A 16,462-nucleotide genomic window follows, 5' to 3' on the forward strand; every position below is an offset into this window, starting at 1 on the left:
TAAATGCCAATAGGCTTAGTGACATTTAAGCATGAGCGATGCTGTCAGTTCATCTGCAAACAAAAGCGGTACATCTTAATTTGTCTAATTACGCTCTAACATGCAGACCAGCTGCTGCTGTGAACAAAAGGAGTCGATCACACCATTTTATTAATTGCATATTAATGGCATATTAATTGCCGCATTCATGTTAACCATATGAGAGACAGTGGAGTGAAGTGAAGGCTTCTTAGTGGTGGAAAAGAGAAAATGAACTGGCAGAGTGGTATCTTCAGAGGACAAATCTCAGAACGATAGTGCCTGGAGCTTGCTGATGCAATCCAATTTTTAGAAGGAATCTGTATTTTTTTTTCCCATGCTAAATTATTGTATTTAAAAGTGAGAGGGATTTCAGTAGACAGGATTGTGCCTTGCATGGTGACTGCGTATTTGTGAAAGTACTACTGTGCAAGCTGGTATTGAATTGGTTTGGTAATTTGCAGAAGGCAGCCTTGCTGGCACGTGGCCGTCTGCCTTTGTCTGCTCGCTGTGCTGATGGATGCACCCGCACTGCCTGGTATCGCTTCTTACGGGAGCAAGGCTGGAAGAGCCAAAAGGAGTGCAAAACTTGCTGATTTTTATACTTTGTGTGGTTTTGCTGCAAAGATGTAGTCTTTATAGATAACAGTGGTAAGTATTGAGCAGAACTGGTCTGCTTAGAGTGAAAAATAAAAACCTTGACACAGGTGGGTTAGCTGGTGTAAAATACCTACAGCAAAAAGCAGATGGTAGTGGACGGGCCGCTGCGTGTATCGAGCGTCAGATTACCTTGTAGGATGTTGAATGAAAGCTTGGTAGGAGGAAGAGCCAAGGGCAGCTAAGAAAGGGTAGGAGGAAAGCTAAGGGCAGCTTTCTTTTTCTAAGAAAGCAATGAGTTAATGGCAGATCAAATAGAAATATGTCTGATTATATGAAAGGAAGCGCGGGACTTGACCTGGAATATGCAATAATTTAGAGAACTCAGTGTTGTCAGTCGATGAAATCTGCCTGCTTGGGTTTTCTAAAGTGAATATTGAAACATTAAAGGCTTAGTCCTACCTCACTGCCAACAGATGGCATTTTGCTTGCATTTCTTAAATGTCTTGGAAGAGCTGAGACTGGGAGAGGATTGGTTATTTTAAAAAAAAAGGGGGGGGGCAACAGCCTTTGTTTTAATTAACATATTGTTAAAAAACTAAAAACATTTTTCAGACTGTATTGGAAAGCGCAAAAGGAGGCACAAGGATTGCACAATTAAGAAATTACTAAGAAGCAGTTGAAAGGTAGATTGGATCTGATCTCTTCTAAGAATATGCCATACAAAACAAACAGTAACAGTGATGTTCTTATGCCTAAGCAGAAATTGGGGCAGAGGCGTTGTTTTTGTGTGGTTTTTTTAATCAGAAAAATGCTTTAAGTGGCTCATCACAATTACATCTGAATCGGTGCTGTAACACACTACAGTGGGATCTGCATTATGGGGGTGATGTATGATTGGAAAGACACAGCTTGGATTTGGGATTGCACGCGGTGCCTGCCATTACAGCAGTCACAGAAACAGCGCCTGACTTGTGAACTGACCGATGCTGACCTGGAGTCATCGGAGGAGAATAAATGAGAAACCCCATGATGCCACTGTGCCAGTCACAGCAGAAGGGTACTTAATAGCCTCCCCATGTCTTCTTTATGCAGGCTGGCAGGCAGGCTGTGGCCTGACTGTTACTAATTTAAAGTCCGAATTCCCCAAAGCACTGCTCGTGGCTGTTAGGCTGCAGCTCCTGGCTTTTGTTTGGAAACTGTTTTTCAATATGCTGGAGACCATCTAGGTTACTAGCAAGGGCTCGTCCTCATCAGCTGAGCATGGACTGGTGTCGCTGGAGACCAGGCTTCTGGAGAAGAGGGAAAAACTTGTAAATCTTGTGGTTGAAAGGCAAATTATAAAAGCGTAATGCCTTTTCAGTGGGAGTGCTCAGCTACCTGCTCTGTGAGCAGTCAGTTGCCATGTGCTGCTCATCCCGAAGGTCTTCTCCTGAAGGTCTTGTACCTTGTTCGTCTGATTTCTGATCTGAGCCGTGATGACTATGGCACAATTTTTCCTCCTCTGATTCAGCGCTCTTGTTTATTTCTTGCTGTCCTTTGGGCTCTTTGACAAGGAGTTTAAGAACAGTGAAGTCTTACACACAAGGGCTGTGGAGCATGTTTGTCATTGCCCAAAGGCATCATCAGACGTTTATAAAACCGTTTCTCTGCACTTTAATGATCTGTTCCAGGGAGGTCTAACTAAACTTGTAGCTGGGTTGCATCTCCAAAGAAGGTTTGGCACCTCTCCTAGCTGAATGATCCCTCATGGTTGTTCTCAGCATCGGCTTTTCATCGGCCTGGCTGTCCTTTTGTTTGTCAGACATTTGCCACAAACATGATGGCATGGCTATACCAGGGACAGTGGGCTGCTCTTTGGGTGCAAGCAGGTCCCCAAGCAGATGGTGGTAGCAGTGTTAGGTTAAATAATTAATAGCATCAGAGAAAAAGACGCTCTTTTATGTCCAGTAGCTGAAGGTGAGCACGAGTTTTTTTCCTGTGTGTAATGCTAACCTTGTCCTATTAGTTTTAATTAATCCGAAGAGGAGCAGGATGCTAATTGCCCTGACATAAAAAGAAATATTTTCAAAGCTTACATGAACACAGTGTTTTAATTTCTTCATTTCTGAAGCAGGGTGTGCGCTCTGTACAGAGTATTAGACGTTGTGGGATGTGTCAGATAAACTTTTAATGGCTGTAGTTTCAACTATGTTCTTCAAACACGAATGATTTGGGGAAAATACAGCTGAGATTTTATTGACTGGTTTTCCTGAGGGTGTAAACTTTATTCACATTGACCGTGTTATTGATCTCCCACCTCCTTCTTTTACATTTGAACTAAATTTTCTGCTCCAGGGGTCAGATCTGTCCTGAAGCCAGCGGCAAGTTTCTTACCTGACTCTTTCAGACTATTTTTACATCGGGCTTCCCCTCTCTTCTCAATAACTTGCGATGTAAAACGTTATCCAATTCCAATTCTGTAATAGCACAAGCTGTCAGTAATTAACAATCCTCTGGACAAATCTGTAACCCAAAGTTGAATTTGAATTGTTGTAAGTAGTTTAAAAATGCAGCTGCTGGGATACACAGTAGTTTTATCAACTACCTTGAGATGGCAGGGTTGTTTGCTTAGTAGTAGGTAACTCCTGATATTTCTTTGCCTTGTTCTTACTGTTGTCTTAATAACAGCTACTGGGATGTTCCAGGAATGACTGAGCTGGACAGGACAGTTGGTTGTTGCAAGGTTATTGTCTGGGCTGGAAAACCCATGGTATTTCTGCATGGAAATTTATTTTTAGGCTCTGCATAGTTGTCTCCGTATATGTTTGTGTGGTGTCTCCACTCTCTGATCAAGTGTTGGAAATCTCCGAGTCGCAGCGTATCTCCTATTGGCACGATGATACGTTTAGAAGCTCTTTCAAAAATGTAGTGGTAGTTTTAGTGTAAGCGGTATTGATCTGGGTTGTGGATGCATGCTTGAGTTTCAGTTGGCTTCAAGTGAGAGTTCACCACTGGAAGAGGGTTACTCCGGAGATGTGATGTCAGGCTGTTGAGCGTGTGAAATATTTTTAAAACTAGCATCAGCTGTCTCAAGTTTTAAAATTACACTTCTCCAACTTTTCCAACTTTTCCTCCAACTCCTCCAACAAAATAGAAACTTTTCTGCAGTTTATATTTTGTGCTAAGTGGGGAAACCAAGGATACCAAAAGAGACATTTTTGCTATTAAAAATTGTGTATTTCATTTTAAATGGTGTATATTAAACCCCTTGTTGTGTTACAACTTTACTGTTTGTTCAGTTTTCTGAAGTTCTTCAGCCACAGTAGGGAGCAACTACTTTTTCTACAGCAAGAAAAACTGTAGGTATCGGCAGTAGGGATCCTGTAGAAAAAAGCAGGGGTCTTCTTTCCCTTTCTGGCAGGTAATTGAGGCAGAAACGTCAGACCAAATGTGGGAAAGGAGAGGAAAAAAAAAAAAATCTCAATTTTTAATCTTTTTTTTTTTTTTTTGATTACCTTTTGATGAAGTAGATGGTGATGCCTGTTGTTTGCTTAATGCCCCCACATACTTATTTATTGAGACCGTTGCCATGATATTAAAAATCTTGATAGTTGGTGTGCTCACTAGTGCTTTCTGAGGATGTGTGGTGGCAAGGCACCGTTTTCACAGTAGCATCGTTTAGCAATCCAAAGAAACGCAAGTATTGAGCTGTTAATGTTGACTGGCCATGGCATGTTGTGAGGTTTGGGCTGCTTGTTTGCGTATGATTAATAACAAGGATGATTGCATCTCTGACACTTTTAATCAAACAGGTAGTAATAAAATTTTAAGTTGACATCCACATTATACATTTTGAAAGTTCAACCAATTAGCAGTATGAATTTTGGAGGCTATCCTTCAATTTTAAAGACTTTATTGAGAGCCTTTGTAAGAAGATGCTGATCACACGAAGGTCGTCTTAAAATTTGTTTTCAAAATCTGTTGGTATTTGATCATGTCTGAGATCCACGTGTCCGTGGCCAGCCAGAGACGTTCTCTGGAGATGCTGTGGTACAGATGTTGGTTCAGTTGTTTCCTTAGGAGTTTAAGAAAGGTTGCTGAATCCCACAGCAGTGTGATTAGTAGGTGACTGTTACATGGACTGTATGCCTTACTTTAGCTGGAGAATATTGTTTTTCAGGGCAGTTTGTGACATTATTTAATAGGAACATACGCAGGTTTTCAGATTATGTCAAAAATCATAGGGCTTTAGGGACAACACCACATGTCACAACTGCTAAAATCCATTTATTATTTGTGAACCTTAGCTTTTACTTACCATTTTACTATTGTGTTGTGCAGAGAATATTTTCAGGGGAAGTTTCTGAAAGTTTCTAATCAAGCTTGTGAGACAGTGAGTGAGCGCTTGGTGTTTCATTTCGGCATGAGCAGTTATATGATTGTATGAAGGTTAGTATTTTCCAAGGAGCTCAATTTTTTTCATTTAGAGATTGCAGAGTTCTTAAAAAACTAGAGGACGTACTGGCCTAATTTTAAGAGACAGAATCACAGAATCGTTTTGGTTGGAAAGGACCTTTAAGATCATCGAGTCCAATCATTAACCTAACACTACCGAGTCCACCACTAAACCATGTCCCTAAGCACCACATCTACACCTTTTAAATACCTCCAGGGATGGTTACTCCACCACTTCCCTAGGCAGCCTGTTCCAGTGCTTGATAGCCCTTTCAGTGAAGAAATTTTTCCTGATATCCAATCTAAACCTCCCTTGGCACAACTTGAGGCCATTTCCTCTCGTCCTATCACTTGTTACCTGGGAGAAGAGACTGACACCCACCTTGCTACAACCTCCTTTCAGGTAGTTGTAGACAGCAATAAGGTCTCCCCTGAGCCTCCTTTTCTCCAGGCTAAACAATCCCAGTTCCCTCAGCCACTCCTCTTAAGACTTGTTCTCCAGACCATTCACCAGCCTCGTTGCCCTTCTTTGGACTTGCTCCAGCACCTCAATGTCTTTCTTGTAGTGAGGGTCACAAAACTGAACACAGTATTCAAGGTGCGGCCTCACCAGTGCTGAGTACAGGGGGACAATCACTTCCCTAGTCCTGCTGGTCACACTATTTCTGATACAAGCCAGGATGCTGTTGGCCTTCTTGGCCATCTGGGCACACTGCTGGCTCGTATTCAGCCGACTATCGATCAACACAGACGATGTCTCCAAGCTTAAATAGGAGTCACCTTGAGTTTATTAAGACAGTCAGAAGAAAGAAGGAAAAAAGAACTGCCGACTTCGTATACCAGGATAATCCATGTCTAAATAACAGTATCGCACAGAGCAATGTTGGGTGGGGAGATGGGAGATACACTGCAAGAATTCTTTCTGTGACCTTTAAATAAGTGAAATGAGTGGGGAGCATGTCCCCTTCAGGACACCCGTAAGGAGAGTGCAGACTGAGATTAGTTGAAGATGCCTGTTGGATATTAGTGTGGATCCACAAGTGCACAGCTGACAAAGATGGAATTACAGGCTGAACGGGGAGATGGTTTGGGACAGAAGTTCAGAAATGGCATTTTTGCGGTCTGATGTTGTTGGTTTCGCTCCGAGTCCTACAGGATGAATCCACGAGAAGTCATATGCAAACTTGCCTGCCTGGTATTTTTTCCATCACTAATTCAGAAGAGAAGCATCTTTTCTATGGTGCATTTTCAGGGCCAATAAGAGTCAAGATTTTGTGAAAATTAACTTATTTGGTGTAGCCGTTTTTGATCGGTTCTTCAGGATAAGCTGTAGCATAGGAGCATTGAGATGGATTTGGAATTTAAAATGAGAATATTTCCTGGTGGGATATTAAAAGTATCTTCCTAGGGAGAGGGAAAAGTACCCTGTCTGGGAACTGATGTTGCCTTAGCTGAGGTTCAGGAGTGTCCAAAGGAAAAAGGATTGTGCCTTGCACTTTAGAACCATGAAACAAAATTGCACATTTGCTAAATGTTTTTTCTGTTCTCCTGCTCACAGTTACAGTGTGTGGGGAGATGCTCTAACCAAAAGAAATTGCTGCTTTGTCTGCAGACAGCCCTGCCCAAATGCTCCCTTTTCTCTCTGGTGATGTGTTTGCATGATAGAGGATCCTGTGGAAAGATGTTTTGAATTGTTGAAGGAATGAATTAGCTTTATTGTGCTGTGACCTAAATAGGATCATCAGATCAATCAGTCTGCTGCTTTTCTGTCCTCTCTGGCTTAGGTTGTGCTGCTTCTGCTTCTCATCTTCCTCCCTCTTCCCCCTGCCCCGGCGGGCAGCCCCTTTCCCAGAGCCTGCAGCCATAATCCCTTACGACCATGAATAAAGGTGGGGGCTGTCAGGGTACCCTCTCTAAAGCCATACCTGTGCCGGGAGAGGCTCAGCGCCCCGCTCCCCTGCCAGTTCGCTGGGGCACCGGTCCCTCTTTGGCTTTGGGATAAAATACTTCTCCTCCTTTGTTCCCTCTCCCCTGTGCATTCTCCTCCTCCTCTTCCTCCTGATCCCAGGTTTGATGCATTGTAATTTCGCAGTAGCCGGGGAAGTATCGCGCTTCACCGAGGCTGAGGTTGCCTTGAAAGGGGCCATTGTGAGGGAGCGGAGCTGGAGACAGGCGGGCAGCTGGATGCGGTGCCGACTGGGACGGCCTTTGTGGAGGGAGGGAGCACTTTTGTTCTCCTGAAAGATGCCGGGAGAGGGCCAGCCGGGACTGGCTCAGGAGGGAGGGAGAAACCCCTTCTGACCGTAAATTATTGACTCCTGGGGTCTGCGGGGGTGGCTTCGACTCCATGTAAACACCAGCAAGTGGTTGATGGCGTGGGTGAAGATGGCCAGTACAGGTGTAAAGCTTGGGCATGAGTTTTGAAAACACTTCAGACATTCGGCATTTCTTATCTCAGGTGCCTGATGTTTCTTAAGGACAGAAGTCTGGCCTAGAAGTAAAGGTGCAGCTTTCAAGGCCGGGTGGTGTTGGCCTGAGCCAAGAAGGAGCCTTGGGACCTGCAGGAAGGGGTTTATAACCCTCCTTGCTTGGGTGCCTCTGCACGGGCTGCAGAGGGGGTGCTTGGGGGTCAATCCCATAGCTGCTCCCCTCCGGACACCGCAGCTGTTCGGAGGGGGCAGATGGGGGTGTCACGGAGCAATCCCAAGCACATCCTACACGAGCCTGTCCCTGCAGGCATGCTGAAAACAACTGCTCTCCAACAGCTTCTTCCCCACGCATCCCCACGCGAGCTGCTGGAGGGCGGCACGGTGGAAACTTATTTCGAGCGAGTGACTGACACGTCCGTAAAAAGCAAAGCCATCAGTTTAGTTGTTTTGAGTACATCTGCTTGCCAGCATTTCTGCTTTCCCTTTTGCTTATTGAACAGACACTCACTGGAAGAGCTCTTGTGGTGCAGTTCCCAGCTCAGTTGTATGGTTTTATGTTTTCTTTCCTCTTAAAATGTCATCAATGCTAATCGGTTGTTTAACGGAGGATTTTTCCCTTGTCTGAATAAAGTCACCAAGGCTTACAACTTAAAGTTCAGGTTCTGAGATGATGATACCATCATCTGGATAGATGATGGTAAAGCTGTGGATGTGGTCTATCTCGATTTCAGTAAAGCGTTTGACACGGTCTCCCACAGCATCCTCGCAGCTAAACTGGGGAAGTGTGGTCTGGATGATCGGGTAGTGAGCTGGATTGTGAACTGGCTGAAGGAAAGAAGCCAGAGAGTGGTGGTCAATGGGACAGAGTCCAGTTGGAGGCCTGTGTCTAGCGGAGTCCCTCAAGGGTCGGTACTGGGACCAGTTCTATTCAATATATTCATTAATGACTTGGATGAGGGAATAGAGTGCACTGTCAGCAAGTTCGCTGATGACACAAAACTGGGAGGAGTGGCTGACGCACCGGAAGGCTGCGCAGCCATTCAGAGGGACCTGGACAGGCTGGAGAGTTGGGCGGGGAGAAATTTAATGAAATATAACAAGGGCAAGTGTAGAGTCCTGCATCTGGGCAAGAACAACCCCATGTACCAGTACAAGTTGGGGACAGAGCTGTTGGAGAGCAGCATAGGGGAAAGGGAGCTGGGGGTCCTAGTGGACAGCAGGATGACCATGAGCCAGCAGTGTGCCCTTGTGGCCAAGAAGGCCAATGGCATCCTGGGGTGTATTAGAAGGGGTGTGGTTAGCAGGTCGAGAGAGGTTCTCCTCCCCCTCTCCTCTGCCCTGGTGAGGCCGCATCTGGAGTATTGTGTCCAGTTCTGGGCCCCTCAGTTCAAGAAGGACAGGGAACTGCTAGAGAGAGTCCAGCGCAGAGCCGCGAAGATGATTAAGGGAGTGGAACATCTCCCTTATGAGGAGAGGCTGAGGGAGCTGGGTCTCTTTAGCTTAGAGAAGAGGAGACTGAGGGGTGACCTCATTAGTGTTTCTAAATATGTAAAGGGCAAGTGTCATGAGGATGGAGCCAGGCTCTTCTCAGTGACATCCCTTGACAGGACAAGGGGCAATGGGTGCAAGCTGGAACACAGGAGGTTCCACTTAAATATGAGGAAAAACTTCTTTACAGTGAGGGTGACCGAACAGTGGAACAGGCTGCCCAGAGAGGTTGTGGAGTCTCCTTCTCTGGAGACATTCAAAACCCGCCTGGACGCGTTCCTGTGTGATATGGTCTAGGTAGTCCTGCTCCGGCGGGGGGATTGGACTGGATGATCTTTCGAGGTCCCTTCCAATCCCTAACATTCTGTGATTCTGTGATTCTGTGATACATCTGTTAGCAGTTTGATGCATCATTCCTTTCATGAACTTGATACGTGTGTTGGGTTTACCTCTTCTTCATGAAAATAAGTGGTAAAATTTGTCTTGATTTCTGTGAGGGAGCAAGAATGGGTTGCTTTAACTGTTCTTGTGTTTTGGTTTGTTGTGGTGTGTTGGTTTTTTATTTTTTATTGCTTAGTACTTCCTACATTTTGTACTGCAGGTGTGCATAGGCTGATGAGCGGCAGTAGGAAGGAGAGCAGTTGATTCTCATGATTTGTTAATGTCCCTGACAGACAGCTGCCACTGGGGCTGCTGCTGGGCAGCTGCTCCGGCTGTGGTTATGAACAACCCAAGTACGTCCCTTTTCAACATTTGCCTTTTTATAAAGCCTTAACTTCTTCAACGGATCAGGTGCACCAGTGCAAGGTCCAGGGCATTGGGTTGTGAATGAGGACTGGACAGGAGAGCCCCCCTCCCCCAGGGGCTTGCTTGGAATATTTCCATGGAAGCCAAATATTTCCAGATTGTTTCACAGGCACTGATGTTTTATGTTGCTGTGAATGTGGAGGGGTGGCTGTCCCAGATGGCTGTCACAGAGCAGGTCAGCTGGAAAGCCCCTCTAAAGAGGGGAGAGCAGGGAGGGGAGTGGAGGAATGGCTGCAGCATTTCAGGCACGCCATGCACAAGCAGCCACTCATGTTCACTTCTCTTCTGGATGTACATGGCCTCTACTAGAAGTTGAAATCAGTTTAACCACTCGGGGATTAAAAACTATTATTATGTGAACTAAAAAAAAGACACAGTTTTGCTAATGAGTGTGTTTACATGTTCATGATTTTGAGCATGCTGTTTTGACACTGCATCTTGTGCCTCCCGTTTTCTTTACTTCCATCTCTGACCTCTTAGGTAGGAAGGAGTTTCTTCTGGGCCAAACTTTGTAACTTAACAGTCCCATCCAGTATGAAGTCAGAATTAGCATTTGCTGAAAATCTTCTCCGTAGTTTCTGTATTCCTTGTGATGGTATCGTTGTGCGGTGGCAAGTGAGTATGATCCCTGCTTGTGGGAACTGAGGCGGTGGGTTAATATTAACTTGTCCAAGGTGAAGTAGGAAGTGTGCCACACAGCAAGGTCTCCTCAGTCTGCTGCCTGTCTCTGAGTCATTTGCTTTTAAAGAACTGATATCGCAGTGTGTGCACACCTACTGTTCGTGCTGGGTTTATCCAGCTTTAACAAACTTAATTTTTTTCTATTGAGGTAATTTTAGGTGAGTTTTTTGTTGTTGTTTGGTAGTGGTGGGGTTTGTGGTTTTGTCTGCTGGATTGGCAACGTTGGATACTAAAGTCCTTTATCTGTTTGCATAGTGACTACAGCACATTTTCTCAAGCTGCCCCATCTTTTCCTTCTCTTCTCCGTGTAGAGAGGCGGGCTGCGGAGAAGCACACTTATTTCATGCTTTCAGCTCTAAGAGAACTGCCATTAGAAGCCAACTGCAGTGACGGTTTCTTGTGACAGGAAAAGCATTTTTAAAAAGCTGGTTTGAAACAACATGCTGAATTTCATGGAAGCCAAAGAGTTTGTCTCAAGTGGGGAAGAGTTTTTGGTCATTGTTGACCTAGTGCAGACTCTGAGAGATGCAGATACAAGTAGCCAACTGGTGTTTCCTTCGGGGTATCCCCTCATGATAGCTATTTTTGATGTTTGACCTCCTCATCAGCATGACCTGAGGGAAGGTGGAAGCAAAGGGGGGCTAGGAGGAAAAGCAGACATCATCTTCTGCATTGTTTGTTATTTGGTTTGAATAGCTGTCTCCATACTGCTGGAAATAGGGCTTGAGCACAGTGATCAAGTGCTTGTTCTCAGGCAGGAGAAATGCTTCAGGGTGGGTTGAGGATCCAATAACAAAAGAGCAACACTGGACTTGGCACAGATTGCAGTCCATGGTGAAACAGGGAAGGGTTCCTTCAGCCGTCCGAAGTACCCAGGTTGATGTTGATACACAGGGGCTTGACCATGAAAACGGAACAATGTCTTGCTTCCCGGGCTTGCAAGCCTCTGCGAGGTGCCATAAAAACCTCAGGGAGAATCTGTCTCACTTCCAGTAGCCCAGTCTCCCTCACATACTAGCTTGAAACTGCCACCTTCCCCTGTGCAAATGCACCGTAGCTCCTCTTCCCACTTATAGAGGCCCTTCGTACGTCTTAAAAAAGATCACCACCATACTAAAAAAAGGAGTTACGGCCTTCTGGGTTTGCTCTTGGATGGCAACGCTGCTGGAGTTAGAAATGGAGTCATTCTGCACCTGCCTCTACAGTGTGTCCAGCAAGTGTGCATTTAAAGTGGTTTTAATGATGTGCGGGGTGATGGCATATTTCTGAGAGGGGTATTATTGTGTATGTGATTTTAAAAGAAAACACTAAACAGTTATCTTGTTATCAGACTTTAATGCCAGGGTCATTTTTTGTGTAAGGTGCTCGATGGGAATCAATGCAAAAGTAGAGGTGTCTTCTCTGCTGTTGCTGCCATGGTACCATGGTCTTCTGTCCCTTTGGCAGAGGTGAGCCAGTCAAAATGTCTCTTGGACCAGCAGCTGCTGGAGAGACCTGCTGCTAATGGCAGTTTTAGTGTCAAACCCGTGTTGTAATTGTAAAATCTCTGGGTTTGGAAAATACTGATAAAATGCTGATAATAGTGTGTTCAGACAATGATGGAGGCACTTTTTTTTACGGTCTGTTCTGCGCGGTGCTGGGCCTTGGCCATTCGGTGAAACTTAAGAGTGAGCTCCTGTGGAGCATCTGCTTTTTACATGCTGTGCTCCAGAGGCCGGATCCTGCTGCAGGTTTGGGGTCAGTCTGAGCACCCTGCTGTGCTGGCGTTTTTCTTTTTCCTGAGGAAAAAATCCTTTTCATTGTTAACCCGAGGGGGTTTCCTAAGCTGGCTTTGTGAGGGAGGGCTTGCTTCTTGAGCCTGAACATTGTGCGAAGGGCATGCCCTGCTGAGCGCATTGATTTGGTGCTTAGCATTTTCTCTTTAACTTGTGCAAAACTGCAGTTCGTTCCTAGGAAGGACAGCTGTGGACCTCTGTACAGATGTATTTTTTTTTAAGGCATGAGGATATAATGCGCATCTGAAAAAGCCGGGCTATTTCATCTCTGTGCACGAGTTTCATTTGATGAATAGCAGGTTCTCTGTTAGCCAGAAGTAACTCGATTTTGTCTCCCATGTATTTGGTCTGAGATGACGCTAATAAGAATAAATTAGGGGTGTTACTGAATGAAATGCAGTATGTAAAATCAGTGGCTGATGTTCCCCGGCAATGGCAGTGACTACGGGGGGGGGCGGGGAGCAGTGGATCTGTAAGGATGGGAGCGGTGGGAAAGCAGGGCATCCTGATTTGCACGAAAATGCTGCTCTCATTTGCAACTGGAAGGAGGCTGGAGGGCAGCGGCTGGGGCGGGGGGGCTGGCGGCGGGGCAGGGAGGGCTGGCGGCGGGGCGCGGGGGCTGCCAGCCCGCCGCCGGCCGCACCGGGGAGGTGCGGGGCGGGGGGGGGAGGACGGCGACGACGCGGTTCCGGCGTGTCCCTCTGCTCTGGCGGCAGAGCCGGCTGGCGCGGTGGGGAGGAGAGGAGTCACCTGTGCACACTCGGTGTTTCTGGAGTAGCCAAACTTGGAGCGCGGAGGAAAGGATGAGAAGGACTGGGCGGTAGATGCACAGGCACCAAGAAAGCCTCGGGTTTGGTCCTGTGCAAGCGCGAATAACAATTAACTTTTTTTTCCTCCTCCTCCTGTTTTGCATATTGAAACTGGCTCTTTTCAGCCCACAAGGTTACATGTGAAGAGGAGAAGTTCAGGCTAAAGAATTGTAAATGATGTCGTGCATCAGGAAGATCTAGGCAGGTTTAAAGTTGTGATTTCAGGACAGAAAGGCAGAGGGGAGAAGCCTGGAGAGATTTGGTGTGCGGAGTTTGAACAGGCTCACCTGGAAAACAGTCACCTTTCTGCAGCTCTCCTTTTTAAGGGATTTAAACTCCAGGATTGCAATTCAGCGCCTTGAAAATGGTGGTTTTCATCAACACAAAGCTTAAATCTCTTATGAAACTATTCAAGAGAAAGAGTAAGTAGCCGTGCTCGCTGGGCTGTCGGGAGGCAGCCGAGCCGGGCAGCGAAGCGCAGCTCCCTCCGGCGCTGCTCCTGCTTCCCCGACGCCTCTTTCCAAGTTCTCTCACTCTCTTCTCCGCTGAACAGCGTGTCAGGTGCGGAGGCAGCCTTACGAAGCGCTTTAGCACCTCTGCTCTGGGATGCTGCTTTGCCTTTGAAGTCCTTTGTCGCGGTGGCTTTGTAGGAGCCCGACTTCTCGGTGTGAGGAGCTGGGTGACCTGGCGGCGTGTGCCGTGTCGCCTGCTGCCGGGCGCAGGTGTCCCGCCGTGCGCTGCTGGGGCGGCCGCCCGGCCTCTGTCAGACAACTCTTTCTGCTTGCGCAGCTGCTGGGCGCACGTCTAGCGATGGGCTTGTATTTCTAAGGCTTATTCTGAGCCACGTTGTGTTTTTTAAAGATGCTCTAGTTTCAGCACGGCTTTTAAAATCACGATTCTCTCTTTAATTCGTGAAGGTGGACACATTGCGCTGGAGAGGGTAGTTGGCAAATATGCGCAGCGCTTCTGTAGACTGGTTCTGATGACCATTGCTCTGAGGAGCAGTAAACTTTAATTCTGGTATGGCGGGACTGCAGCTGGACTGTGGGCTGGAGGCTGGTGTTCCCCTCCTCCTCTTCCTCCCCCAGCCTTACCCCCCTCCCTGCCCGCCTGCTCAGCCAGGGGGTGGCGAGGGGTGCCTCTCGAACAGGCCACTGACTATACCTGTCGCTTTTTCTGTAAGATCGAGTGATTGATGCTGTAACCAGGTAGTTGGTGACTTGTCAGTTTGTCGTGATTTAGGTTTGACCTCTGGTTAGCAAGGACGGTAGAAGCAGGCACAGACTGAACGCCTATCTGCCTTGTTGCAGCCAATATGTCTGCGGGGTGGGGGGAGGGGATGCAGGACCAAGCCACCTCAGAGATGAAGAAACCAATCGAAAGTCTTCAAAAACCTTTTTTGAGGTCTGATGCTAATCTAAAAACAGTGAGGAAAGGCAGTTAAGAACCTCGATCCCCTGTCCTTGCCCCAAGGACAAAACAAGCATTGAGCCTTAGGCTGTAGATAGGTTTTGAAGTGAAAGGCGTAGCTTATTTTCTTTATCGAGTACCAATTATTCCCATCTGAAATGATCCCAGCAGATGCACAATGGTGTTAGGGAGTCGTTTTTTCAGATGACAGGAGGCTGTTGCCTTGGTTTTGCTTCTCAGTTTACACACCTCCTCTGCTACCAGGAAGGCGTCAGGCAAACTTCAGAGCGAGATGCTGCGGGCAGCGCCGGAGCCAGCCGTGCCCGGGCCCCAGGGAGAGCCCGGCAGGGTGCGGGGCTGGCAGGGAGGCCGGCGCGGCTGGGCAGATGCTCGGGAGGCAGCACGGCTGCGGGGGCTTTTTCTGCTTCGGAGAGCTAGAAGCAAGGATGTACAGCACACTGGCTGAAGGCCAAAGGGTGCCCGGGGGATCATAAAATATGACCCCCAGCTGCCCTTTTCCTGTTATTACGGGGTGGAGGGATAAGGCCGTTCAACTGTAGAAGGTTTTATTGGTGATAAACTTTAAACAAAAGGTGATGGCTGTCTCTCGGGAAGCATAAATGGTAAACAAATCTTAGCAATATGTGCTTTGGCTGATTCATTACTAGACTGTCTGTAGGGAACTTTGAACTTGAGCAGTGTCAGTATTTTATTTTCACGCGTGTCTTGGCTGAGAAGAGGTGGCCAGAGCAATCCCTCTTCAGTGCTGCTGTTCTCTGAGCAGTATTTGCCCAGGGAGTTGCTGTTGTCCAAATCTTCTTTCCACTCATGGCAATGGAAAGTAGTTAATTTATTGGCTTCACTGGAATTTTTGTTCCTGGTTCATGCGAACATGAGGTCAGAGAAGGTTATTTCCCAATACAAACGAACCTGTCGTAATCCCTCATGGCAACTGTCATATTCCCAGAGTCACCCCTGAGCAGGAGGAAGCTATTCTGCAACGCACAGCACCTGGTGGGATCAGGGGACTGGGAAACTGATCTGGCTTGTGAAGACTGGGAGCTAGAGGGGGGAAAACAGAGTTGCAAGTTGAGAGTAAATGTAACAGTGAGTATAAAGTGGGAAGAAAAGGTGTTTCCTACATAACACATGACAACAAATTTAGACTAGAAATGAGAAGAGGATTTTGAACTATCATGGAAGTGAGGTTCTAGAGAGCATTTTGATGGGACTACAGTGGCAAACAATCTTTTTTGTTTTAAGATGATGCGCGACAAACTTATATGTGGGGTTTCACGATATAGCTATCCACAATAGCATTTAATTTTCGTGTTATTGTCTCTCTCTGTAGCTGTTTCCAACCTAGATGAGGAGAGTAGATGGACTGTGCACTACACTGCTCCATGGCACCAGCAGGAAAATGTGTTCCTGCCCTCCTCAAGACCACCTTGTGTGGAGGACCTGCACCGGCAAGCCAAGCTGAACCTCAAGTCAGTACTGAGAGGTAAGATGCTGCTGCTGACACTGACATGTCCTAAAGGGAAAACAGTTTTTGCCACAGTCTTTGCAAACATATCCAAATTGCAGGCTTTGGAAGAATCTTATTTGTTTTTCTGCTTGCAGCACATCAGGAATGTTAGTGGGATTTATCCCCTCAAGAGCAGCGACAGGGCAAAAAGGCTTTTGCTATCAAGAGACAAGGAAATCTCTTACCTGGCAGAGCATTTTAGAATGGGAAAGGGGATAGCCTGATGTCTTTTGGCCATTTCTGTTTAGTCTTTGGAGTGTTTCCAAAATGGTACCTTCTGTTTCAGTAAGTCCTGAGTTATTCCATTTATACTTCAGTGTTAAGAGCCACTTCAGAGGTGTTTCATTTGGTGATTTCTTTTGTTGTACAGTGTCATTTCCAGGGATGTGGCTGCTTCTGAGAAGTCAGAAAAGGCACCGAGGGGAAATGGGGAACAGGGCACTCACAAGGACTCTTTCAGTAGTGAAAATGCTTTCTTGCTGA

General features: G+C 46.5%; 1 protein-coding gene across 1 annotated transcript in view; it reads left to right on the plus strand.

Moving 5' to 3' along the window:
• Positions 1-16,462, plus strand: part of NHSL1 (NHS like 1) — a 198,650-nt gene that overhangs the window by 131,607 nt on the left and 50,581 nt on the right. Inside the window, exon 2 of the mRNA XM_068403754.1 lies at positions 15,803-15,955. Within this exon, the coding sequence (XP_068259855.1) occupies positions 15,803-15,955 (153 nt within the window). The remainder of the gene's footprint in view (positions 1-15,802; positions 15,956-16,462) is intronic.

Source organism: Nyctibius grandis, chromosome 1 (assembly GCF_013368605.1).
Source record: "Nyctibius grandis isolate bNycGra1 chromosome 1, bNycGra1.pri, whole genome shotgun sequence".
NCBI classification, from domain to species: domain Eukaryota; kingdom Metazoa; phylum Chordata; class Aves; order Nyctibiiformes; family Nyctibiidae; genus Nyctibius; species Nyctibius grandis.